Source organism: Calcarisporiella thermophila (assembly GCF_041956535.1).
Source record: "Calcarisporiella thermophila strain CBS 279.70 unplaced genomic scaffold VTP21scaffold_13, whole genome shotgun sequence".
NCBI classification, from domain to species: Eukaryota; Fungi; Calcarisporiellomycota; class Calcarisporiellomycetes; order Calcarisporiellales; family Calcarisporiellaceae; genus Calcarisporiella; species Calcarisporiella thermophila.
The window spans coordinates 114,781-125,729 of NW_027192203.1; the positions used below are offsets into that span (position 1 = coordinate 114,781).

The window sequence follows — 10,949 nt, forward strand, 5'->3', positions numbered from 1 at the left end:
ATCGCGCATCTTCCAATGCCGGCCTTGTGCAAGCTGAACGTAACCATGTCTTGGGCTTTGGTAGAATAAAAACCAATAGATCCAATATTCTCCTCCCTATTTCTTGGCCTCACTTGCTAGGATGCAAGAGTCTAGGAGGAGAAGGTCAATCCTCTGGCATTACAATAGGCTGCCGGCGTACGTATCATGCTTCAAATTCCTGGATATATTAAAGAAGACAGACCATGGTGATGTCTGATCCCTTGAACGAGGTGAGTCATACGTGTAATCACTCAGGACCCACCAGCCAGTGGCTGCTGGTCTTGTGGAATATAAAATGTCTAGCCTGTGGCTAATTAATATCGCGTTTTTCCTCCCTTTCTTCCGGGTTGATTGGGGGTTTTCAGCAAAGTTCAGTTTGAACTATGTTCCCTCCTATGCGCATTTTTCAGTAATAAAGACTGCCTCTCTTAACATGAGAGATGCTTGATCGCTATTGCGCTGCAATATATACTATTGCATCGTAGGCTCGACGTTGGAGAGGCTATCTCCCATCACGCCAATGTTCGGTATCATCCTCGATGTATTTTCAGTTGCATTATTAATTTGTTTCGTGAAACTATGCAACTTCATATGCGATGGAATGAAACTTTCTCTGAATTAAACTTGATGACAGTATTACACAAATGATACAGATAGTAGTTCCTCCCAGTATCATCTCTGATTAGACAGATAATTCTTTATGAACAATGAGCAAACGCTCTCAATTTCCAGATAGGGCTTGTATCAATAAGCATCAAGAAGCGACCAACTGTATTGACTAAAAAGTTTACAATCGAATGGGGTTTCTGTCAAAGAAAAATAAATGAGCCATGGTTAGTTACAGCAAAGAATGGGCAAGTATCCTCCTAACTCCAGAGAGTTACGGAGATACTTGCCCATTCTTCTACAGTGATCTTGTAGAAAGTTAATCTAAATTCGAGTATTTCAATGGAATGGATTGGGTTCCGAAACGCCTATTGATCTTCAGCGCGAGATCCTTTGGCATTTGGCCGTTGCACAGTGTTTGCAAGTCTGCCCCGTTACCACGCATTCATAGCCCTCTTCGCATGGCTGATTGCAAGCTACAGTCAAAATGGAGGGGAAAGGGAAGTGTTATGGGATTCGCACGGCCATGGTCATTCATGGAACTTACTGGGGACCACCTGCGCACAAAACACACAGCTCTCAACACACTTCGCCGTGGCACACCGATGGCATGTTTGTGGGAAAACTTGACACTCGAACCCCTTTGGGCAAGGTTCCCGGCAAGTTGGCATCACTTGAATGCAAATGACGCATCTCGAAGTCTCGGACCGGACGCACCAGGCCCTGGCGCATCTTCTGCATGTCCGAGGAATTACTTTGCATTCATATCCGTCCTCGCAAGTCTCGCTGCACTCAGGCCTTCGCCGGGGACACGACAAACACACGTCCCGATCATCATATGGGTCCAATATGAGTCTTGTGGGAAGTGTGCCATTTGGAGTCCCCTTAGCAAAACCAGCTTGCACTAATACTCCAAGGAGAAGGAGGACAACTAGAAAGAGCTTGTGGTGCATAGTTCGACAGTTCTCTTGAAATGCGGGGGGTTAGCGGTTGAAAATTTGCCACGAATTAAGTTGAAACCGAATTTTAAGTGGCTCATTCCCACTTTTATAGAGCTAAATTAATTAAATATTCATGGAATTTTCGATTCTCATTTTGAGGAACGAGAGAGGCGGGAGAAAAGAGAAGTCAATATAATAATATGTTTCTAGCGCCCTCTAGTTAAGCTTTCCAAGTTCCGTTTCCCCCCATATCATAAACAATCCGTACGTATTCAAGAGAGAAAGATCATGATTCTCTTGCAATGATCAGAGAGAGGATATTTCCCTATTACTATGTAAAATGATAGTTCATCAATCCTCTCTCCCCGCCCCCCTCCTCTCCCTGCCAGAGCATACATTATGAACCGATGCTTCTAGCAAATTCGGTCAAATTTGATGGCTTCTTACAATTCTTTAAGGGAGGGCTGCATATAATAGATATATCAGGGGTGGGGAGGGCGCGGGATATCAAGACATTGTTTTTCGTCCCACCGACGACAAGTTCCGACAAGTTTTTCAAACAGAGCCTGGCGGCCTACAATCTGAAATTTTTAATGATAGATTTAGATGGAAAGGGTTTCTCGGCTTGGAAGGTGGTGCTTAACAGATAATCTATTCCATCGAGGAAATAAAAAGACGTGAGGGATGAAATGGACCATTAATGCGTTCCCCTGGGAAAAATCGGCTTTTCGTGGGACTCGGCTTTTCTTTTGCGTGGAATAATGTTTTTAACTCTAAAATTTCAACAAAGACTGCCCAAATTGGACATGCTTTCAGATGTATAACCCTATTGGAAAAAAAAATAAAGCTACTTTTTTATAATTAAATGCTTATAGGGAACAGAGAAAGATTGCTTTTGGGGGGGACAAAATTATTGTCGAGCAAATATCTAGGAGTGGTCAAGGGGCGATTTTCAAAATAAATAAATATAAAGGTTTTGCGGGGAATAGTAATAATAATACTAAAACTAGATACAGGGATATTTATATATTCCTCCCACGAAAAAAAAATTTTTTTGGTAATAAATAAATATTATGCTCTGTATATTTTTTTTAGGTATCTATGAGGGAAGAGGGAGAGAGTGAAGCGATAGGGATGGGGAGGGTGGGAACGATTTCCCTTTTCTTTTTTTTAGTTCTTGACCTTCAAGCACTGGGCCGTCGCGCACTTGTCACAAGTTTGCTTCGACACGACGCACTCATAACCCTGCTGGCACGGCTTTTCACAGGCTAAGTGAGAGAGAATGAAATCAGTCAGAATAGGTTTGGTTGTCAAGTCTCATCAATGGAACATACTGGGCTCACGAAGGGCGCACATGACGCAGCCCTTGACACACTTTGCGGTTGCGCATTGGGTGCAGGTGCGAGGGAATACTTTGCATTCGTAGCCACTTTGGCATGGCTCTTGGCAGCGCGGCACCATCCCGGTGCAGACCTTGCAGCCTCGGGGACTCTTGGAAGACTTGACCCGGACGCATCTGGCCGTCGCACACTTTGTGCAGGTCTGGGGGGTGACTTGGCACTCATACCCGGCCTTGCACGGCCCGGTGCAGTTGGGGTAGATCTGAGGGCAGATCACACACTGCTTCTCGACGTTGGGGGACATCTCAGAGGTGGATGCAGATGAAGTTTGGGACGAGCCTGCAGGAGCATCCTGAGCAAGCACACCAAGAGCAAGAGCAGCCAATGCGACAATGGAGAAAAGGTTACGGGCCATGGTAAATTTGATGGTAGATGAGTTGGTTGTTTTTTGGTGGGGTTGCTTGGAGAAGATGTTGTTTTGAGAGTGAGAGAGGAGAAAGCTGATGAGAGTGTCCTCCGGGATGCCGCTCGTCCCCCTTTTATAGAGATGGAGGGGGAGGAGGAGAATTTCGCCCCTCCAAAAAAACTCCTTCTCCAAACTTTCTCGCCGAGTTTAAGATACAAACATAAAATGAACTTTCCACTATAGGGTGAACCATAATGACAAGCTTTTGCTCCTTCTAGTGGAGGCCAAACAAGCACCAGGAAGAGGAATAGGTTTGTGGCTTCTTCCCCCATTGTCAGTCTTGTAGAGTTTCCTCGGCTCACTAGGTCGCACGGCGCTAGTTAAGTTCACCGAAGCTCGGAATTGAGAACCCGCATTACTGTTCCATGTTCCATTTCAAACGCCGCGAGCCAAACTAGTTACTCAATTCATAGTCGCTCCATGCACAAGGTTGGTCGCCGGCTATGGCTCTACACACGGAGCATGGCTCGGAAACGCGCTGCAGCGGGATCTCCCTCTCCTACACTACGGCTCCGCTTCAACGAGCCCTCCCAGCCTAATGGATCAGGTCATTATCATTTCATGTTTGTCAGCGAAGAGCTTCTCTTTTCACACCACGTTGGTTGGCGTGTAATTGTTTGCGTGATTCTTCCAATGAAACTGAGAAGAAGAAAAAATAGAGCATCGAAAAATAAACGCAGGCCTGATGCTTTAGATTTATTAGTATAAACTTTCTACGAGTGGGCAAAAATAGATATACAAGCAAAATAGAACCCATTTTTGAATTGCCATTTCTCGCCCCATCGATTTATGTGAGCCAAAGCACTACAAAGATGCACATTCGGGTTCCCACACGAGAGCGAGTAGCGGTTTCCCATTGAGAGTTTTATTTACGTTCTAAAAACGAAAAATCTTGGTGCGGAAACGCGGAATCAAGGAGAGTCCAAAGGGATGCTGCCCATACCCAGCCCTAGACAGCTCCCAAGGAGGACTCATCGAGACTCGGAAGCCGACCCGCCTAGTGGCAGCTAACCAGCCTATTGGGCCTATTGCGGTTTCCACTGCGCCTAGGACTAATCAGATCCACGCCCTCGCCGTGATGTCGGAGAGGGAGAGTCGGACTGGTTCACCTCAGGAGAACAAGGTTTATTGTTGCTTAAACGAGGAGGTGTCGGCTCTCCATGGTCGGGAACCAAGCTCAAATAGAGCCGGGTAATTCCGTGGATGAGTCGCCCGATTATATTCACTCCACAGAGGCTGGCGCTTGAAACTCTGAAAACCACCTTTCCCTTTAGACTCAGTCCCTTTCTTTAATGGGTGTTGCTCTTTCTTCACGCCATAAGGAGCTGGGTTTGAATGGCTCGCAACCTCAAGCGCCATATCTCAAGGGAGTCGAAGCTTTAGGAAGGGGGCGTCCTCCTGGCTCTCCTTCAGCGAGCGGGTCCCCACGAATTATACCCTTTTTTCACAGGCATTCTCTCGCCATGAAGGTTCCAAGGGCTTCCGAGAGGGTATTACGACACGTTCCTCTCGTTCGCCGCCGGCTATTGGTGGGGGGAGGGAAGAGCCTGACCAGTGTCCCGGTTTGACAGCTAAAGGAGTAGGTAATACTGCTCGCTGTAATACTTCCCATATTCTAACTTGGTAAAACTCAATCAAATGCCATTGTTTCCTGGTGTGCTTCTCAAAACGAATCCTTCCCACCTACACGGACCCACCAAACTCAAACCAGATTAGGCTTTTTTTTGTTTACGTTTACGGCCTCTAAAGAGACCAATGCTCTTCTTCTCCCCCCACAATGCATCCCCGAATTGGCCCGCATCCTCTCTGATTGACTTTCATTCTTTGTTTTTCGGAAGACTTCTATTTTCTAAATGGGTGGATCGGTGTGCGGCCACAGATCAAAATTAGCACGTTCGCGCGGATGCCCAATAGGATGATCCTGGCAAATGAGGGTGCACCAGAATTTATCGTCGAGAGGAGTGAATAATCTGGGCTTTCTGCGTTCTACGCATTTCAAAGAGCAGTAAAAGCCCAAAGGATATCGTTCATGTTCTGTTTGAATCCTCTTTCGAAAAAGGAAAACAGGTGGGGAAGGGGGCCCACCCAATCCGATCTGAGTAATGAGCTTAGCATCCCCTATTTTTTTCCACGCTGATTTTCCGCGCATAATAATGAAACTCTTTTGACTCTTGTGTACTGCACCTTGAAGGTTCGCACAAACCTAATACCTGGATCCAGAGGGAACCAATGGCGGCTGAAGCTGGGGCCACTGTGGGATTTTGAGCTTGTTTAGCCGGAGAAAGCAGCTTAGAGGGAAGAACGAGGGGAGCTGGGGGAGACTCATGGAAGGGGGAATGAGACGATCTAAGAAGCGTGAAGCATGGGCCGACCCTGCCTCCTCCATAAGGCGATGCTTAGAAATGCTCTTAGGAACCGGGGCCAGTTATGGGGAGAAAGCAAAAATACAGGAGGTCAACGCCCCAGTGTCGGCGTAATATTTTTCACCGTTTATTTCGCCAAGAGAATGACAAAACAAAGTAGAATACTCCCAGTAGAATGTAAAAGAAAGCATGGACAGTTTTCTGATTAGAATTTTTTATCAAAATTCTATCAGCATATTGTTTTTAACATCGGCTATGCCCACGGCACAACAAATAAAGGTTGCTTTAGAAAAAAACTTCGCTTTTCCGCATGCCCTACCCCATCTTTACGTGAGAATGACTTAGTTTATTAGTATCCAAGAATACACACAAAATGGCAAGAAGAAAAAAAAGAGTTAAGATGAGGAAAATAGATAGAGAGGCAATATGAATACTTGACAATTTTTGAGGAAAAAAAAAGTGAATAGAAACGTGTATATCTTTTGTTGAAACAGATAGCTGCTATGTATCTCCTATATTCACAATAAACCAACCTCTCTAAGGCTGGACTGCACAAGAATATCGTTCACCGAGGACATGATGATTCTAATCTGCTGTGTATCGGTCGCGCATGTGAAATGTGTATAGATCTTACGAGAGAAAGAGAGAGAATGGAAAAAGGGGTTATTCAGCGAGGTGAAAAGAAAAATTACGGAACGCATTTTTTCTCCTATATTCTTCCTCCCTCTTACCTGTTTGCTTTCGGATCGATTCAATGCTACAAACCGATTCAGGAAATATTCGCAAGCAGAGTCGTAGTCCTGGCCGCCAGTGTAGTCTGGGAAATGTGCGTTTAAGGGGGAGGTGAGCAGCTTTTCGCGGAAGAGGTCGATCTTGTTCAAGAAGAGGATGATGCTTGTGTTCACAAACCACCTTTGTCAGGGGGACCAGAGAGGACGGTCGGTAAGTAGGGTCTCGGACTGTGATTCCTTCTGTATAGCTTACCTCGAGTTGCAAATTGAATCAAACAGCGTCAGGGCCTCCTGCATCCGGTTCACTGACTCGTCCTCGCGCAGATTTTGGTCGTATTCCGAGATGGCCACGAGGAAGATAATGGCTGTCACGTTTTCGAAGCAATGGATCCATTTTTTGCGCTCACTTCGCTGGCCTCCCACGTCGAACACACGGTAAGTGATGTCGCCCACATGGAAGGTCGCCTCAGTGATGCCGGTTGTCTTGACGCGGGAGCGCAGCACATCCTGATCCGTGGGGATATAGTTGGGCTGAGAGATCCGCTCGATGGAGTCAAAGTAGCTTTAGGCAGAAAGGCAAAAAAAAAACAAGTATAAGTAAAACTAGTAAATCAAATCATTGCCTATAGCACGGGGATAAAAAAGCAGTCCATGGCTGAAGAAGGAGAAAACCCAATTTGTTTTTTTCATTTTTCCATAAAATATGAAACATACTATCTTGCCGAATCGTTCAATTGATATTCCCGGGAACGCTTCTGGCATTCGCGCACGCCAGCATCGCCCCAGAGCTCCCGAATGGCCACCGCAATGGCGGCCGGCATTGCATCCCCCTCAAACTGAGTCTGTTCGGCCGCAAGCAGGGTCGAGACATGCGCCTCGTTAGAGGGATTGGCTAGAGTTATTCCCAAGTCCTTCATGGCGGTTAGGACCACTCGCATTGACTGGTAGGTGTTGACAAAAATGATCTCGCGGAAGCTCAGTCGTTCGTCTTGGCTATAGCTCCCCTCGTTGATGAGTTTGAGCTGTTTGAGAATGGTCGATTTACCACTCTCTCCCGCCCCTAAAGAATTGGGAATTAGAATGTCAGGCATTTCCTTATTCATATAGAAGGGGGCCGTCAAACTAGGTAGGCAGTACCGAGAAGCAACATCTTGACTTCATTTCGCATGTTCATGCGATCGCGACGCAGCTGATTTTCTATTTCATCATTGCGCCTAATCCGCTCCTTATCCTCCGTGCTCATACAGCATCCCATGGTGTGGAAAACGGCAGTAACTGGTTATCTCTAAGTGCGCGAAGACAAGACAAAATAAAAAAGGCCGAGAGAAGGAAAGAAGAATAGTTATGAAGGATACGAAGCAGCGGTATGAAGTAGGAGAAAGCAGAAGAGAAAGAGAGAGAGCTTAGAGAAGAGGCAAAGAGAAGGCTGTGGTAGGGATGGGAAAAAAAGGAATGAGGATAACAAAAACAGGACTTGACGGGGAGGATGAGCATTTTTAATGATATATAAAACAAAAAGGTGCAAACGGGTTTCAGTGCTTTGTTCTCTGTTCAAACTCTAAAAAACCGGAGTTCACGATTTAGGTTAGATCTCCTATGATTTTCTGGGCGTTGGGAGGATTGACCGGTAAACTTGTTTATATAACTTTTTTGGCAATAAGATTCCTACAAAGTGTTTGAAATGAAATAAACAGGTACACATATCAAAAAAAAAATATATGGAGAGAAGGGAGGGGAGGGAAAAAAAAGGCAAGCACGCCCGGGTATAGGCATCTGAGCACACTCAATAAGGGAAGAAAATGGCCAGGTGGGGAGAGAAGCAGTGCACTAATCAATAAAAAGAAATAAATTATGTCGTTTAACACATTTACAAACATAAAGTGACGAGCAGTATTATAACATATATAGAAGAATGAGATTAAAGGGAGAAGAGAGGAAGGAAGGAAAAGGGAGGGAAGAAGGGGGAGAGGATGCAGATAAAGGAAAAGAACACTGGGAGCGCCACTATTCGCGTCTTCTACTCATATCCAATAATATCCCCTCCATGTCCTCATACCCTACGGCAGCAATCTTGGTCTCCACCGCTTGAGCAACCATACTTTTCTGCTCCCCGTGGCCATTCTTCCACTTCACCGAAGTGCGATCCGCCACCGCTTCTATATCTCGCATCATCTTCTCGATGTATGAGGTCACCCTCCTCAGCTTATTCACATTCACCAGCTTCTCGCCGCATGAGCTCTCGCAGCTCAAAAACGTTGGGTTCCCTGCGTCGAGGAATAGCAGATCCTTCACCACCACGGGCAAGAACGGGATGCCCTTCTGTGCCACCTGCCGGTACTGAGACATATTCGATTGCAGGTCCATGAGGCGCTCAAGACGTTGCAGAACTTTGCGTGTCTTGAGGGGGACGAGCGCCCATGTGCGCTCGAGTCGCTGCACGGGTGTGGAGATCAGGCCGGAGATGATAAGCAGGGTGGCGTGGTAGTCCTCGAACTCGAGGCAGAGGCGGGCCACTTCCACGAATTGCGCAATCTGTTTGGCACGCTGCTGGGGGGTTGCGAGCTGAAGAATCTCATAGGGGACCCAGTATGATATCTGGTTGGCACGCTGGGTAAGCGGGTGGATGGTTCCGGCGCCAGTGTAGTGAGTGGTGGCATCCGACTTTTCCTTGTGGAGGCACTTGCGATCCCACCAGCCTGCATAGAACTCGTATCGGGAAATGCTGCGGAAGGAGAGGGTATCGGTGAGGGTAAGATGGTGGGCGATGTCTTTGGGCTTGAGGGTGAGGAGATCGGGGACGTGGCCGTTGCGTCTTGCAGCGGCCTTGGGGGGGTTGGTAGGTGCTTGGCGCATTGCCATGAGGCCTTGTCTCTGTCAAATGAAAGCCACATGTTACCTCGGATGGTCTGTCTTTGCCTTAACGGCGCAGTTTACCTTTGCATCCAGGATCCACCGGATCTGCCGGCCCTCTCTGGAGAGCCCGGCCATTTCGACGCTTCCCTCCAAAAACCGAATAAGGCCTTTCAACACGTGGCCATCCTCCAGGAAATCTTCGGGTCGCAACTCGACCCACCTCTGTATCAGGGCGAGGACGCGCTCTTGCACCCGACTTGTGAAGAAGAGCCAGCGCGCCGAGTCTTTAGGAGGCTCGGGGGCCGAAAGGAATGTTGCGGGGGGGGAGTGGAAGCGTGCAACCAGGCCATTGAGGAGATCGCCGCTTGAGAGAAACCAGGTGTGGGTTTGAAGGAGGGTGTCCGTTAAATTCCGATCTGCGAACGCAGAGGAAGAAGGGCCGCCCCGAGGCTGAACAAGTAGGTCGAGGAGATTGGTTGGGGTCGCCGCCATCAAAGTCTCTCTAGGATTGGAAATCGGGTCAGAGACGGTCCGTGCCGCTGGCACCAGAGAACAGCAAACTATTTACCTTCCATCCTGAAGCTCGCTGACTAGCTGCGCACCCGTTGAATCCCCTCGGATGTAGGCCGTGCCTCCTCTCAGTGAGGCAAAGCTCTCATTGCTGCCATACCGCCGAAGTTTTCGCATGAAGTTCCTCAGGGAGGATGCGGAAGAAACCGAGCGCACACTCTGGGTATCGACCACATTGTTGCTTAGCATCGATACCCGCGAATGAGGGTGTGGCGGAGTAGGGCGCATTTGGGGACGAGCAGGCGCAGGTGTGGTTGATTTAGGGAGGGAATGGAGTGAGTCCATGGCAAGTTCTGGGGTGTAAGGGCGTATTTTCGAGGCAAGTTTGGCTTTCTTGTGATTCATATGTTTTTCAACTGGTACTACGGGCCTATATTCCGCTTTTCTATTAAGTTGTTCCAATTCCTCTTCCTCTTCTACCTCCTCCTCCTCCTCCTCCCAGATGCAGAATTCATCTTCATCGTCCACGTAGCCGTGGTCGGCATCCAGCGCGGGGGAAGAAATATCCTCCGACGAGAGAGAGCTGGTGGAGTATTTCGAGTCGCTTTCGGCTGACATTGAGGAGAGAGGGGAATCGGGGGAATCGGAAGTATCACTAATATATTCACACGAAGGGGACGCGACAGCCTTCAACGCTCCTTTCTGGTGGATATGAAAGGGAGAAACAGTCATCAACATAGCAGTGAGGACAGCCAGGCAGATTAATGGAGAGATGTCAATTAGTAGGAATTATATTAGCAGCGCACTGGGTGAAAACAGGAGAGAACAATAGGAGTAAACAGGAACATGTCTCGTGTGAAGGGAACAAAAACGGTTTGCATTCCAAGTATGGCCAATGCCCAAGAACAAGAGAGGAAAAAAAACTTGTAATGCTTCCGTTGCCTAAGAAGAAGAAACTCTATTTTGCACATAAATGTGCAAAATTAAGAGCCGTGATCGGATCAAGTTTGAGGAGACATGTCAAAACAGGCTTGTTGGTGGCTGGCCAAGGTACATGAGATTGCGCCCGGTTGCCTGCGGATGAGCGGATTCCAGATTGGGTAATCATTAGGTCCTCA

General features: G+C 47.4%; 5 protein-coding genes across 5 annotated transcripts; 2 read left to right on the forward strand and 3 right to left on the reverse strand.

The window, feature by feature from the left end:
- Positions 1–974: 974 nt before the first annotated feature.
- VTP21DRAFT_1951 (uncharacterized protein) lies at positions 975–1,535 on the forward strand (the record flags this gene model as incomplete). Its single annotated transcript, XM_069392093.1, has 1 exon — positions 975–1,535. One exon carries the CDS (start codon positions 975–977, stop codon positions 1,533–1,535), a length of 561 nt encoding a protein of 186 aa, XP_069250529.1.
- A 1,203-nt stretch (positions 1,536–2,738) lies between these two features.
- On the reverse strand, positions 2,739–3,323 carry VTP21DRAFT_1952 (uncharacterized protein; the record flags this gene model as incomplete). Its single annotated transcript, XM_069392094.1, has 2 exons — positions 2,739–2,836; positions 2,903–3,323. 2 exons carry the CDS (start codon positions 3,321–3,323, stop codon positions 2,739–2,741), a joined length of 519 nt encoding a protein of 172 aa, XP_069250530.1.
- A 471-nt stretch (positions 3,324–3,794) lies between these two features.
- On the forward strand, positions 3,795–4,942 carry VTP21DRAFT_1953 (uncharacterized protein; the record flags this gene model as incomplete). The annotated part of the gene is made up of 3 exons (XM_069392095.1): positions 3,795–3,975; positions 4,322–4,497; positions 4,649–4,942. The coding sequence occupies 3 exons, from the start codon at positions 3,795–3,797 to the stop codon at positions 4,940–4,942; spliced, it is 651 nt and encodes a 216-aa protein (XP_069250531.1).
- Positions 4,943–6,255: 1,313 nt separating this feature from the next.
- On the reverse strand, positions 6,256–7,723 carry VTP21DRAFT_1954 (uncharacterized protein; the record flags this gene model as incomplete). The annotated part of the gene is made up of 5 exons (XM_069392096.1): positions 6,256–6,366; positions 6,469–6,649; positions 6,722–7,030; positions 7,183–7,528; positions 7,606–7,723. 5 exons carry the CDS (start codon positions 7,721–7,723, stop codon positions 6,256–6,258), a joined length of 1,065 nt encoding a protein of 354 aa, XP_069250532.1.
- A 749-nt stretch (positions 7,724–8,472) lies between these two features.
- VTP21DRAFT_1955 (uncharacterized protein) lies at positions 8,473–10,449 on the reverse strand (the record flags this gene model as incomplete). Its single annotated transcript, XM_069392097.1, has 3 exons — positions 8,473–9,339; positions 9,403–9,823; positions 9,890–10,449. The coding sequence occupies 3 exons, from the start codon at positions 10,447–10,449 to the stop codon at positions 8,473–8,475; spliced, it is 1,848 nt and encodes a 615-aa protein (XP_069250533.1).
- Positions 10,450–10,949: the final 500 nt, after the last annotated feature.